The sequence below is a fragment of the Melanerpes formicivorus genome, unplaced genomic scaffold (genome assembly GCF_026170545.1).
Source record: "Melanerpes formicivorus ecotype bairdi unplaced genomic scaffold, bMelFor1.0.p_v2 SCAF_6, whole genome shotgun sequence".
Taxonomy (NCBI): Eukaryota; Metazoa; Chordata; class Aves; order Piciformes; family Picidae; genus Melanerpes; species Melanerpes formicivorus.
The window spans coordinates 12,417,803-12,432,895 of NW_027142358.1; the positions used below are offsets into that span (position 1 = coordinate 12,417,803).

A 15,093-nucleotide genomic window follows, 5' to 3' on the forward strand; every position below is an offset into this window, starting at 1 on the left:
CCACGTTTTTAACTACCAGCTCCAGTCAGACTACAAAGGCAGCAATCTTTATTCTCAGACACATTACAATTCTCCCACTTAAAATAACCCCAGTATTTTAAAAATTTCAGACTTCCAAACATAAATTTCTGATAAACAGAAGAGGGCAAATGGCAAGATGATGTTCAAATCCCCAGGCAGAAAATACCCTCTTCCCACCTTCCTTTGGTTTCCAATTCCTTATAGCGACCAGGGGGCCTCCTGGACCCCTCTGCACTGCAACCTAGAATCCAGGCACCAGAGCGAGATTGTGCAAGACAGAGGGGAAATCCTGCAAAACACTCCTTGGAACAAGTTGCATATCATGTATTTGGGGGTGGCTCATCAAGTCTCCTCCAACCCTCAATTAGATGACACTGCTTTGTACACAAGCATAACAACAAGGCTCTTCTCATTGTCACCCTTTGGGGAGAGAATGGGAACTTGGAAAACAGGCCCCTGCATAGCCTCTCTTGCTGGCTGGCAGTTTTCCATGAGATGGAATGAGGTTTCAGACCACTCAGTTTCTCAAACACATACTGATGATGTCCACACTGGCTACAGGCTCAACAAACTGCCCCACAAACTAAAATTAACTTAACCTTTCCAACAGGGGAAAAAAAAAGTATTTGACAGAACCTTTTTCTACTGAATGTGAGTTGCACAGGAAATAGGGAGGCACTCACACACCTAGAGGTGAAGCAAACCCTCTCCTCAACAGCAGTAAGCTGTTACATTATCTTGGTTGCTCGTGAAATCTCTTTTGGCTGCAAGTTACTGAACTTCTTGGAGGCTCCCCATACTGAACATGTACTTGTAGCTAACACGTAAATCCTTAAAGCACCAGGCTTTGTCTTTGAGCTATGGGGAAACTGGAATTTTACTTTTTGAGAGGAATTTAAACAGATGGAAAACAGCTCAAAGAGCAAGTGATCCAACCCAGAAATTTAAGGCGTTAATGATACATTCATGTTGACTCCTAATAAGCTGCACAGCACAAGCACAAGCTGGTACATTCTATGTTGAGAGAGAACAAGGCATAACGCCACACTGTGGTCAAAGCCTCTGAAACAAAAACACAGCAAAAAGCAGAGCTGGGCAGGAAAGAGGGCTTTTTCTCCTGTCTCTTCACTCATTCCCATTGAGCCAAAGGCTACAACCTCCATACAGTAGCATTTCTGCTTATCTGCACTCCCCAGCAATGTTCCACATGGAAAGTGTTAAAAGACTGCCACGATGGTACCACAGACCTTGGTCTTTCTGAAGATAGGCCCCAACTTGCAACTGCAAGCAATAGTTACTCAGCTACTAAAGTGTATTTATACTCTGCTTCTCCAACTACTCTCATTAGTGGCCTCAACAGGAGTGTAAGGAATGGAAGGTAGGAATTTATTGGAAGGTGAAACCATGAAAGAAGGAAACAGGAAAGAAGAACCTTGCCACACTGCAGCTGTGAACTTGAAATGTCAGGTGGGGTTGGAGATTACAGCCAAAGGGTTCAAATCAGTTGCTGCTCTTACAGTAACTAGCCAAAGGCAAGTTACAATACTTGCCATTTCACAGGTACCAGAGTTAAACTGGCTGAGAAAACAAGTGGGAGTTTATGATACAGGAGAATGATTTCACTTTCTTCTACTAGATGGGCAGGAAACCAAAATGAAAAATCACTGCCAGTCTTTTAAAAATAAGACTGTGGGGGGAAAAGAAACGTTGACTTTTGGTGATCACCCTAGTGGTGCCAATTACACCAGCTCAAGGATGGCACCAAATAAGGGCCTACAGAAGAGGGAAACATCCAATTATTCTCTCACATCCCATACTGGAGCTGCCTGCCCCACAATGGACATGGGGAGGTAGCATTCCAGGCAGGCTTGATATCCATAGTGTCCACATGACCATCCAAGCCCTTCCAGTGACCAGATGGTTCATGAATTCCAATGGAAATATTCTCAGTCACTGTCAAACTTGACTGAATTGACTTGAGTTGATATAGTGCCCCCACGGTAGCTCCCTCGTTTTTTCTTCGTCTTCTCATGGCGGAAAGATTTGCCTTTAGTGAATTTCAGGATATTGTTAGCCTTCTCACCCCAGTCACCAGCTGCTCCTTTCTGAGGGACAAAGTGGGAGAGGAAAAAGAAATTCAAGTCAGTCCCCGAGAAAGTAAAAGCAATGCTTTGCACTTAATGCTACCCAGCAAACACCAGTACATTAAGACCAGAGAAGGTATCACTCGCCCACGAACATCCTGTCAGTGCCCAACAGCACCTCCTGGTGGAAAAAGTTCCTACCAAAGACCACCACCAAGCACACCAAGATTGCTCTGTATTTGTGGAGGCCAAGTGTTACCACTCTGGGTACTACCTAATCCTACCTTTGCTTCAAATGAGTTATCAGCAACGCGAGCATCCAGCTCAATCTCTTCTTCCCTTACACGCCGAAATGGAGAGGCTGGCTGTTAGACAAAAAGAAAAGGAGAAACAGTAAACACATACACGTGTAAGATATTCCTCTAATGACAACCTCCTTCCCCTGCAAATACAGCCTCAGTCTTTGTTTCTCAGATTTGTAATTCTTTCCCTTATCAAGATACAGCAGCCCAGGCATACTTCTTTGCAAGGCTATCACAGAATCATAGAATCAGTCAGGGTTGGAAGGGACCACAAGGATCATCTAGTTCCAACCCCCCTGCCATGGGCAGGGACACCTCACACTAGATCAGGCTGGCCAGAGCCTCATCTAGCCTGGGCTTAAACACCTCCAGGGATGGGGCCTCAACCACCCCCTGGACAACCCATTCCAGGGCTTCACCACTCTCATGGTGAAGAACTTCCTCCTCACCTCCAGCCTTAATCTCCCCACCTCCAGCTTCATTCCATTCCCCCTGGTCCTATCACTACCTGAGATCCTGGGAAGTCCCTCCCTAGCCTTCTTGTAGGCCCCCTTCAGATTCTGAAAGGCCACAATAAGGTCACCTTGGAGCCTTCTTTTCTCCAGACTAATCAGCCCCAACTCTTTCAGTCTGTCCTCATAGGAGAGTTGCTCCTGTCCTCTGATCATCCTCATGGCCCTTCTCTGGACACATTTCAGCATGTCCATATCCCTCTTGTAATAGGGGCTCCAGAACTGGACACAGTACTCCAGGTGAGGGCTCACCAGAGCTGAGTAGAGGGGGAGGATCACCTCCCTTGACCTGCTGGCCACCCTTCTCTTGATGCAGCCCAGGATCTGATTGGCCCTCTGGGCTGCAAGCACACGTTAAGAGCTCATGTTGAGCTTCTCGTCCACCAGCACGCCCAAGTCTCTCTCCTCAGGGCTGCTTTCCAATCAGTCCTTGCCAGAATAGTATTATGCAGATATGTGCACTCCCTAGGGTCCTCTATAGAAGGTTCAAGTGCTTGAGAGGGCAGTAAAAATGCAAGTAATACTGTGTGTGGCCTAACCTCCCCCAAATCACTTGCTCAGAAATCCCTTTCCCACCAGTCACCAGAGTTCAGTCTCACTCACCCGTTTCACCTTGGGAACTGTGTGTGGTGTTTTGACTTTGATCTTTGCCTTTTTACTATGCGGTGTCTCTGACTCCTGAACATCTTTCCTCTTCTGTTTCATCCCAGCTGTGCCTGTTAGATGTACAGCAGTAAAACTTCAAAAGGGAGTAACTGCAATGTTGGAAAAGGCAACAGCATCTCTCCCCAAGAATGCAAACAGTGTTGAAACAGACATGACATGCATTACCTCACAGAGAAAGCAGACTGCTATACCATATTAACAGCCATTCTGGGTCAGTAAGGATTTTGCCATCCTATCCTAATGAGTAATTTTATGGAATAGGGTATCTACATATTAATGATTTAGTGTGATTCAAAGTTATGTTGGTTAACATTCTCCAGTTCTTGGGAGTCACACAGTATGCAAGTGCTCACATCACTTGTGCATTCAAAGTTATTTTCTTCTGGGAGGGTTAAAGACTGGTATGGGGCATTGGGATGACCCACTCAATACAGACAAGGTCCTCCAGCAGCCCACCCTGCTGCCACTAGCCATTTTGTGCATGCAGAAATGGCAAATGGCAACAACTGTATAGAAATGTAGTTCATGTTGCCAGAGATTCCATTGCCAGCAAATACACAATACAGACATAAAGGGTCACAAAAAATTAGAAAGATCTCTTCCCTCTCAGATAATGCCCTACTGCACCAGATGGCATTATCTAATTGCACATAAGAGATCATTTAGGAAAGGCCCCTATTCATGCTTGGCCCATAACATTGCCTAACAGACCCACTTCACTGACTTCAGGTAGTACCTCCATTGACTTTTCCAGTCTCTTCCTCAGAGCTGTCCTCACTGCTGCTACTGCTGCCACCAGCTGGCTTAGATTTTAAGTTGTTTGCAGCTGCTGTGGATCCTTTTGCTTTCTCTGTGGAGGCAGTGGGCTTAGAACTCTTCTGTACCCCCTTCGCTGCCTTTTTGGGTTTCTCTTCCTCTTCACTGGAACTATCAGATGAGCTGCTACTGCTAGAAGCAGCACCCTTCTTTCCCACAGTTGCTTTTGCTGCCCCTATAGATTTAGTGGCTGGCTTCACTGCTGGCTTCTTTTCTTCTTCACTGCTTGAGCTATCAGAGTCAGAAGTGCCTGCTTTGGGAGCTAGGGCAGAAGGTTTGGACACTGGCTTAGCTGCTTTGGCAGGTAATTTAGCTGGAGTGTCTTTTTTCTTCTCTTCTTCAGAGCTGCTGGAGCTGCTATCTGAATCAGAGCTACTCTGAGCTTTCTTTGGGGCAGCTTGTGACTTCTTTGTTGCAGGGGTTGCTGTTCTAGTCGTGGGCTTCACAGGGGCTTTCTTGTCAGAACTACCAGAATCTAGAATGGAAAAAGAATAACCAAGGTTAAGCCCCATTCCTTTAACATAAAGCTAGCACACACATTTGATGTTAATACATAGTGCACTTCATTAGCTGCTTGAAGCAACACTATAATGAGTATTCCTGTCCCACTGCACCCTCATAGCCTGCTTAGAAACAGATGTTTGAGCAAGAACAACATACATTTGGAAATCCCTCTTTTCTCCTACCCCAGTACCTGAGCTGTCAGAGGAGGAACTGGAGTCTTTCTTTGCTTGTCCAGGCTTGACAACTACTTTTGCTTGTTTGGAGGTACTCTTTACCACAGGCTGTTTAGCTGGGAGCTTATTCCCTACTTTCTTGTCATCTTCAGAACTAGAATCTAAACAAAAATAAGGATGTTAAGTTAAAAAGCTTCTGGTGCAAGTTGCTTTAGTAATAACACGTATATAACTCATGGGGAAGTGAAAAGCAAGATGGGATGTGGCCAAAGCTGAGCTACTGGATAACTGGCAATAAGCAGCATCGAATGAACACTTGAATGGTGTGGGGACAGTATTCATCTTTCCACAAATCTTCTTTGTTGGGAGGATGTGGAAACAAGCAGTTCAAGTTCTTCACTAATGCATGCACTAGGAAGCAGATATTTGAAGAACGATATATAAGAAGTACACAGTAAGAGACTGGAGAAAGTACAGGTATTGCCAAGAACTGAGGGAGAAGAAAGATCAAGAAAAGCCTTGTGGTAAAGATGAAAGAACAGGCAAGAAATAGGGAGATAAAATTGACAAAGCAGGGAAAGTGAGGCAGCAACAGACCAGCATCTCATTTTAGCTATTTCCTGTATCAGATATGTTTAGCGGCAGTCTAAGGATGGACTGAGGAGACTGCATTATAAATATGCCTTTGTATTGTGTGTCACAGTGATCTGAACTGCTAAGCCTGATCTATTCCAACATTACTGAATCCACTAACAGTAATAATCAAAACTTTCCCCACTTGTGAGAAGCCAGGCAACAAAACCAGAAAACACAGAACTCTTTGCTAATTGAAGGGCTACATGTTCTAGTGCTAGCAGTCTGCAGATAGACAAGCAGCTGCCACCCACAGTCCCTTCCACTGAGATACAGAACTGGAGCATCTTGAACATGGAGGGGAAATGTAGCACACGGGGAACTTATATGTGAAATACAGCAGTGCAAACCTTAAACCTGACCAGCAGAAGGTACAAAGCACACTGCCCCCATTTCTAGGGTGTTCTGGTCTTGGCTGGGAGGAACCAGGGTCACACTAGGAGAAGGCACCTCTTGAGTCCATTTTGAACTTGGGTAAAAAGAACTTTTTATTTCAGAAACTTCTCCCAAACACGATGGCATAATTGAAACCCAAAATCTTAAGATGCATATACTCAAGAAGTCTAACTAGGAACCTTCCTGGAGAAACCCAATACATGTGATGCCCCACCCCTTTCATCCAGCAACATGCAGACCTGTGTACTTGCAATGCTCTTATCGATGTCTCCCCTTTGCACAGAAGGCTTCTGTTTTTCAGTTTCACATCTAGTTCACTATGGGGATTGAAACTTTAGTGCTCATATGCTAACGATCCAAGTAGATACACTACTATATAGCAACCTGGCAAAAAAAAAACACTAACACAAAAAATCAGCTTCAATTGTTGAATTACCTGAGTCACTGTCAGAACTGGATTCAGCCTTCTTGGTAGTTGCAGCTTTGTTTTGGGGACCAGTGATTGGTTTAGCCACTACTGCTTTGCCTGCAAAAAAATAAAGTTTAAAATTAATGAGCCACATGCACACCAAACTTTTGTCCAAAGATCCAAACCTTTCCAGACATGAAAAAGCTCCCTTCTAACCACACCAGCTAATCAGGCAACACATCAAAAACCAAGCACTGAGACCTGTCCAGCTGCAATAATGGGCCTGGCTTATTCCCCATAAACTTGATCCTGATGACTTTTCACACCAACACATGCAAAGTAATCCAGTCTGCAGAGTTTAGCTCCACAGGTGGTACACAATGCAGAGAAGCAATAGCAATACAAAACCAAAGTCAAATAGCTTTTTCAAGGAAATCAAGACATTGCAAAAACATAATTTGTGCCATATACTACTTAATCTGCTGCCTCTTCTAACAATGTACCTGCTCCTCCTTTTTTGGGCACCTGCTCTGCCTCATCACTGCTGTCTGAAGAGTCGCTGCTTTCAGCCTTTTTTGCAGGAGTCTTGGTAAGGCCCTTCTTTTTCTGCGTAGCTTGAGGAGGTGGTACAGCACTGTACTGACCTGTGAAGACAGAGACAGCATTCAGGTGCCTGCATGACAATGTGAGCAGCATGTGAGATGTTTGCTGTAGCTAGAATAAAATACTTCTGCGATTTGCTTTGAATTTTATTCCTCTTCTGTAACTACAATAAAGGATACTAGTTTACAATTTCAAAGGTTACACCCACCCCACTGAATTTAATTCTCCTCTTGGGGTTCAGCTGACCCAACCATCTCTGCAGAAGTTTTCTCTGCACTTTCAGATGAATTGAATCTTGTGTTGCCAAACTTTTCTTTAAAAAAAACCCAGAGATGTCAGTTGTTGAAATCTCTCTCAAATCATCTGCTTAGAGAATCAGATTGAGTGTCGATCCTTGAGCCTCTACTCCAATCAGCTCACTCCTGGAATACTTAGAGCACTTTACTATATTGAACAGAGGCCCTTAGCCCATCAGCTGGGTTGCACCTGAACCGTCCTGAATAATTCACACAAAAATATCAAAAAGCTTAAATTGCTGGGGTTTCAAAATAACAAAATCACTGGCAAACTACTCCCCAAATCCTGGCAGACAGGAAGCCTGCAAAAAAACACATGTACTTAAAAGCTGCCTGAATAAAAGGCATGCAGCAAACCAAGCACAGCCTGTCACCACCTCTCTCACTCTGCATTCCTTGCTATGGGAGGAAGTGAACTGTAAGCTGAGCCCCAATAGCAGGCATGAAAAGAGCCACTGTACTTCTAGTTCAGGATAGCTGCTGCCAGCACCATCTAGAATCTTGTGTGCAATTAAGACTAGCCTGTGGCCTGCAAATGCTTCTCCTGGGACAGTGAGACTAGCAGAAAGTGCCCTTTCACCTGGCAGCAATGGAATTAAGTACTTTACCTGATTTTGACTTTTGTTTTGCAGGTGGCTTTTCATCATCTGAACTGTCAGATGAGTCATCACTGCTGGAGCTTTCCTTGGCAGGTTTGTGTTTTCCTGGATGTGGTTGAGTGGCTGCTGGTTTCTTGGGAACAGCCTTGTCACAAGAAGGAAAGAAATACACATGAAAAAAGAAGTTACAGAAATCTTGTGAGGACACCTGGATGTGGATCTTGTTTAAGTCTACCCCTCACTTAAAGCAAATTTTGAAGACAAAGTAGGAAAGGTTAACAAAGATTCTCAAATGCAAATTTTAGGCAACACTTGAGCATCATGATCTTCCTGGCCACTCTGCTGTTGTTTTCTGCTTACATGAATCCCTAATGAGAACCTCTAGAGGGGGCAGAACTGATTGAAATTGTAGCAACTGCCACTTGATTAAATACAACTGTGACTACTTTTGTGTTGCAGAAAACTTTAAATACTCCCTAGTGGAAAACTCAAAGTTAGAGACAGCTAAGCATGAAAGGGTCATGCAAAAGTGAACATACAGGGAGAAGAGAAAACAGTAAGGAAGTATTATGGAAGAAAGCCAGTGCGTGGAGTGGTGCTGGAACACAATCTCACTGTATAAAGGAGAAGGAGGTCTAAGACCCACAAATGTTGTGCTCATTGTCTGTGCCTTTGTCTAAACATTCCACAGAGATAGACCCAGTCTTACAAGACTCCTCCAGTTATTCACAGAGTTATTCATGGTCTAATTTACCTTCTTTGGTGCAGCCTTTTTGTCATCAGAATCTTCACTACTGCTGCTACTGCTCTCTGCTTTTCCATTGATCACCTTGGTGGCTGCTTGGGCACCTTTACTTCCTTTTGAGATAGGTTAAAAAACAACATTAGAAAGTATTATATGGTAGATATCATGCAATTACAACCAGTATAGGTATCATAGAGACAAAAGAACCACACAATGCCAACAGGGCAGATTAAGGCAATACTGCAAAACTGTTGTTTTATCCTACTGCAAGCTTAGAGCGAGGTCTCAGAAAAATGTCCATACTAGCTCACTGCAACTTTTAGGACTTTTAAAGGCTCTTTGATGGCATCATGCCAGCAAAAGCACAACTTAAGCAGTTAAGGTTGCTGAATACAGTTACTCATGCAAATAATGCAGCATTTAGGATCAGATGTTTTATTTGCAATCAGTTCTCCACCTCCTCCACATCAGTAGATTGGACTGAAGTGCAAATGGCAGATTTTCAGACTGCTATGTTAATACACATGCCTTTGCAGGTAGATACAGCCCTCATGGCTGTCATTTTTGGTTTTGTGCTGGTTCCTAATACACAACAAGAAATACCTGATTTAGGTGTTGCTGCTTTTGGTGGCTGTTTCTTTGGTGGTTCTTCATCTGAACTGCTCGAGTCCGAGCTGGAACTCTCTGCTTTCTTCGGAGGCTGGATTTTGGTTCCAGCTGGCTTCACCACAGGTTTTGTACCTTTCTAAACAGTAGGAGGGAAAACCAATTAGCCCTTGTAGCCATTAATATAAAGAGAGGACAAGTGAGTAACATGTACAGAAAATACAAACAGATGTTTTTCAGAGGTTACCATTTCGATCGAAAACTCCTCTCTGCCTAACGGTTAGGGCCTGAAAATCCCTGCACAGCAATTTTACTCTAGGAAACCTCCTGGCAACCCACAGGAGACTTTGCACCTCAGTCTCCAGTTCTGCCTCCTCAAAATGAGACAGCTCTGGGACTGTTCTCCTCCTTCTACAGATCACACTATTTTGAAGACTGCAAATACTGACTGGGAAACTAAGGTTGGTCTCCTCTCTGTACAACGACATCATTATTCCAGAAAAAGGAGAGAGGAATTTAGCTTTTTACATACATACACATATATAAAAAAACTATCTTAGTGATTGCATAGAAGTGTTTTTATGCAAATGAGGTAAGCCCTGGCAGTCTTAGGATAAAGGCAAGAAGCAGACCTGGGTATAAAACAAAATTAATTTTACATGGGAAAAGTTCAAATGGCACAGCATCCACTGCAGAAATGTCTTCTTACATTACACCTGAAGCAGTCTAGACGCTTTATAGTTCAGGAAAGTGAGCCAAATTCCAGAGAGAATTCTACTGGTCAAATTTGCCATTATCAATCACTGCCAAGCACGCATTAAAAAGGCTAGAAAGAAAAGCTGACCTTTGCTGGCTGCTGCTTTTCTTCCTCTGAATCTGAATCATCACTGGAGTCCTCGCTGCTGCTCTCTGCTTTCTTGGCTGGAAGGACTGCTTTTGCCTTAGGTACAGCTGCTGCTTTAGCTGCAAATAAAGGATTCTAAGTTAATTCATGATTCAGGTACCTATATCCTACCCTGCATGCATCGGGGGAAAAGGACATACTAAGGTCATTAAACCATGACTGAAGTTCATTAATGCTAACTTTGTTTCTTGAGTAGGGTTCAGCAGAAGCCTCCAAAATGGGCAGAAAGGAAAATGAAGTAAATTCCCAGTTTTATCTCTGTCACACATACATTTAAGTACAGACTTCTATCATCAAAAAAAAAGACACCCCAAAAGGAAACTGCCTCCAAACACTGAGATAATATTAACTAGGTCTACACACATTCCAGCTAAGACGAACACAGTGAACAAGTGCAGATTTCCAATAAGAACTACTGCAATGCTGTGTTAGGGTTCCAGGCACTTAGCCAAACCTACTCCTTCCTGGTTACTGGTTTCCTTTAACAAAGCAGACCAAAATAAATCGTTTTGCCTCAAGTTGTATTTGCAACTGTTCTTATCAAATAATAATAAAAAACCAGATCTAAGTTCAAGTTCAACTCTAGGATGACTACAGATAAAGACTATTTTTCTTTCTATGTTCCTCCTCCCACAAACCTACCATTAGATACACAAACTTGCATACACCATAGTTAAAGCAAGTTGTAAAAACAATTCCAGATAAAAAGGGAAAAATACAGCTCACCGCATACCGACGTACACCAGATAGCACCAGGACATAGACTTGATAGAAAGGAGGGTAGTAACCTCACAACAGCAGCAGCAGGTCAGTGAGGATGCTTGGAACTCAAGGATGTGACCACGTATAACTGATCAAACAGGTCATAGTATGCACCAATACAGAGGACCCTGCCAAACCCTAGCCATGCAGTTTTGCCAAATTATGCGTATTTTAACAAATGTGAAAGCGCTTCTAAAACTTGAATCATTTTCCTACAATAGCAAGATGAGAAACCATTCTTTTAAGTTCTCAGTGAAACTGAGAATCCTTGAAAAGCAGTACAGAAAAAAATGAGGTAGCTACCTCCCATAAAAAGACGATCAACCCATCTACATGCACTCAAACCCAAATTTCACTCAATATTTAAGTCAATATATAAATTCTGTGTGACAAAGCAAGAAAGAGTAACCCTGCCCAGGTATCTTATCAGTGAGTGTTTGGGAAGCAGAATCTCAATATAGACTAAGTAACAAAGGCACTACTTCAACAGCACATTCAAAATTCAATAGAGCCCAACACTTTCACCAGCCTCAGCCAAAAATACACAACCTGAACAGATAAAACTTTCTAACAGACACAAACCCTGGTGCGCTTAAATTGTAACTGGATAAGATCATCCTTAGCTAGGGGGAACATATCCTGTGTGTCATGGTCAAAAGATCTGCTGGAAATAAGATCTCTCAATACAAAACCAGTCCTTGATAGATGCAGAAGTACCTCACATAAGACACTGCATCTGAGCTCTATATCCAGGTGACAAACGCAAGCCTGGCCTGCCCTAGGGCTTCTCACAAACCTCACCTGGTTTCTTGGCTGGGGGTGTCTCCTCCTCGCTAGAGCTGTCATCACTACTGGAAGAGGGCTTCCTCTTCACCTGGGAGCCATTGGGAACAAGCTTTCTTTTCTTGGCCGCAGGAGACCTACAGGTAGAAAGGTTGAGCTAGGGACCACGAGGCGAAGGCCAGACGGAATCTGGTGCTGGAGAGAGTCGGACACTATGGCAAAGCCACTGCACCCCCCACCCCCCGGGCCCGGTACACGCGGTCCCTGCCACCGGAGGGGTACTTACTTCAGCCAGTAACTAAAGATGTCCAGAAGGGAGGCTGCATTAGGGTCCTGCTCCTTCTAAACAAGGAAAGAGACCGCATCAGTCAGCCAGCCAGCCAGCCGCCCTCCACCACTGCTAGGCCCACTGCCCCGCTCCCGCCGGGCCGCACAGTGCCCCACCGCCAGGCTCCCCCCACCCCCGGACCTGCTCTCCCTGCCGCCAGCCCCACTCCCGGGACGCGCTCACCGCCGCTGGGCCGCACACTGCCCCCCACACCCCGCCGCCAGCCCGCCCTCCCCCGCCCCGCACACCCCGCCGCCAGCCCCCCCCCGCCCCGCACACCCCGCCGCCAGCCCTCCCCCGCCCCGCTCACCGTCGCCGCCTCCTTAGCGAAGGCGCGCGCGGAGCCCTCGAATTGGTTCTCGTGCAGGAATGCGAGCACGAAGGGGAAGAGGTCGCTGGGCACCGCGCGGCGCTCCGCCATGCTGTCCCGCCGCCACGTGCCGTCTGCACGCGTGCGCGCGCAGCACTACGTAACGACGTGCGTGTACGTGGGCCGCCTCGGTGTCGCCCACGCCTTCTCCGCCATGTCGGCTGGGCTATGACTGAGCGCGGCACAGCGAAGGTGGGGGCCGCGCCTCAGGTCTTGGGTTTTGACAATGGCAGCTTGGCGGAGGGTGACAGCTATCCTCCCGGCGGAAAAGTGCTTGAAAAGGCTCTCGCGGCTTCTGGCTGAAGGCTGTAATCAGAGTGAGAAGACTGCTTGTGGTGCAGAGGAAGACCTAGGATCTACAGTGGAAAGGAGGAGCTTGGAACCTGGGACAGTCTCTGCAAAGAGGCTCAAGGATGCACATATTACATAGGAAGAGGGAAGAATATAGTCTGCTTAAACTCCCTTTCTCCTCTCTTTATCTACTATTTTAAATACGATCACTCAAAAGGAGAATGGTAGGGAGCAGAGGGAGGAAGGCTGCTTCATAGAGGAGACCATGGTGGTAGCTGTGGGCAGCCTCAGGGCTAACTGCGTCCTTGTTAATGGAATATAGTCCCATATAGTTTGGAGATGGCAAGGCAGAGTCAGATGTTGTCACAAGGATTCATCAGCAGGCCCAGGAACAGTGAGCTATAAAACAAGCCAGGCTACTCTCCGTGATACTTGAAAAGTGACAGTGAGGTGAAGTCCTTGTGGACTGGAGGGAAGGAAACAGCACACCCATTTTTGAAAAGGGTAGAAAGGAGGACCCTGGGAGCTACTGACCTGCCAGCCTCACTTCTGGCTGGGAAGATCATGGAACAGATCCTCATAGATGCCATGCTGAGGTACATGGAGGACAGGGAGATGATTCAGAACAGCTGGCATGGCTTTACTAGGGGCAGGTCCTGCCTGACTAACTGTGGTTTTCCATGATAGAGTGACTGTGTCAGTAGATGAGGGACAACCTATGGATGTGATCTGTCTGGACTTCTGCAAGGCCTTTGAAATGGTCCCCCACAACATCCTGTTTGTCAAATTGGAGGGATATGGATTTGATGGGTGAACTGTTCAATGGATAAAGAATTGACTGGATGGTCACATCCAGAGGGTGGTGCTCTATGGCTTGAAGTCCAGATGGAGAGCAGTGGCAAGTGGTGTCTATCAGGGGTCTGTACTGGGACCTGTGCTGTTCAATATTTTTATCAATGACATAGTGAGATTGCACCATCAGCAAGGTTGCGGATGACACTAAGCTGAGTGGTGTTGTCCTTATATTAGAGGCACAGGATGTCACCCAGAGGGACCTGGACAAGCTGGAGAGGTGAGCCCAGGTGAAACTCGTGAGGTTCAATAACCTCACCTGGGCCAGAACAATCCTCATTATCAATGTGCACTAGAGGATGAGGTGTTAGAAAGCAGCCCTGTGGAAAAGGACTTGGGGGTGCTGATGGATGAGAACCTGGACATGAGCAGGCAGTGTGTGCTTGCATCCTAGGCTGCATCAAAAGATGCATTGCCAGCAGATGCAGAGAGGTGGTTCTGCCACTTTGCTCCACTAAAGGTTTCTCCTGTGCAGATAAAGCACTGTTCTGATGGCTGTAGTGCTCTGGTCACCTTGCTTTTGTGATTTTATTTTTAATTTTTTTTTTTTTTAATTCTCTTGAATAAAAGAGTGCACCATAAAGCTTGCTGAGGGCAAAGAAAGAGAGTCCTATGCTGAAAGTCCTGAGTTAGGGCTGCTGTGGTCAAACAAGCAGCTATAACTCTTTACACTTCCCCTGCCTAGCCTTCTGCTCTTAATCCTTTCCAAACACCGTTGTGTGTATGGGAGTTGTGTCCCTCTTGTGTGCAGTTAGGCAGTACCTAGTAAACACACACCTGGGCACACTGTGTGCCCATCAGAGCACACCTGTTGCTGGTGTCCCTGGAAGGTGCATTGTGGAATTACGAGCAGCTCGTGTAGTGGTAGATTTCACTGTAAGACTGTAATTTTGTACAGCAGCTATTGATTGTAGTGTAGAAAAAGGAATATTCAACTAAGAGTTTGTTAAATATGCATACTTTGTTTTTAAATACCCTGATCTGGCCTGCCCCTGTAACAAATGGAATAACTCAGGGCTGTGTTGTAGAAAGGAAACTCTTTCCAGGAGCCAGTATTTCTCTCAGTTCTTTGTAGCTTCCATCTACAGTAGGCTACAGCTGCAAGCTTCATCTGCAAAGCTCAACACAAGTTCTGTGTTTTCTGTCTGCATCAGAAATGAAGAGATGCAGCCATTGGTACTAAATGATCCTTATTTTAAGTCCAGCTGTCTGAAGCAACTGCTGTGAGGCACCAGGGAAATTACTGGCTTTGTTTGCTTCACTGGCTTACTTTGCTTCTTGCCTGGTTAAATAAGCTTCTCTCTCTCCTGCAAGGCCTTTGCCAGTTAGATCTGTTCCCAGATGCTGTGTGACTGCTTCTCGTCAGTGGTGTGTGTTCCCCAGCATTGTGCCTGCAACTGTGCAGATGACCTGATAGTAATCATGCAAGAAGAGCTAT

General features: G+C 45.3%; 1 protein-coding gene across 1 annotated transcript; it reads right to left on the minus strand.

Moving 5' to 3' along the window:
* Positions 1-25: 25 nt before the first annotated feature.
* On the minus strand, positions 26-12,581 carry NOLC1 (nucleolar and coiled-body phosphoprotein 1). The gene is made up of 14 exons (XM_068139753.1): positions 12,453-12,581; positions 12,101-12,156; positions 11,833-11,951; positions 10,210-10,328; positions 9,363-9,504; positions 8,769-8,872; positions 8,024-8,159; positions 7,020-7,160; positions 6,544-6,633; positions 5,096-5,239; positions 4,322-4,876; positions 3,523-3,635; positions 2,390-2,470; positions 26-2,126 (listed from the first exon to the last, which is right to left on the minus strand). Exons 1-14 carry the CDS (start codon positions 12,561-12,563, stop codon positions 1,968-1,970), a joined length of 2,070 nt encoding a protein of 689 aa, XP_067995854.1. The 5' UTR covers positions 12,564-12,581; the 3' UTR covers positions 26-1,967.
* Between the last annotated feature and the right edge of the window lie 2,512 nt (positions 12,582-15,093).

Bases quoted from the DNA above. Each gene is read 5' to 3' on its own strand.
- NOLC1 (XM_068139753.1), bottom strand. From the start codon at position 12,563: ATGGCGGAGCGCCGCGCGGTGCCCAGCGACCTCTTCCCCTTCGTGCTC. The intron at 12,157-12,452 runs GTGAGCGGGGCG...TTCCTTGTTTAG, and splicing joins TCGCTAAGGAGGCGGCGACG to AAGGAGCAGGACCCTAATGC. The intron at 2,471-3,522 runs GTGAGTGAGACT...TTTGTCTAACAG, and splicing joins CAGTTCCCAAGGTGAAACGG to CCAGCCTCTCCATTTCGGCG.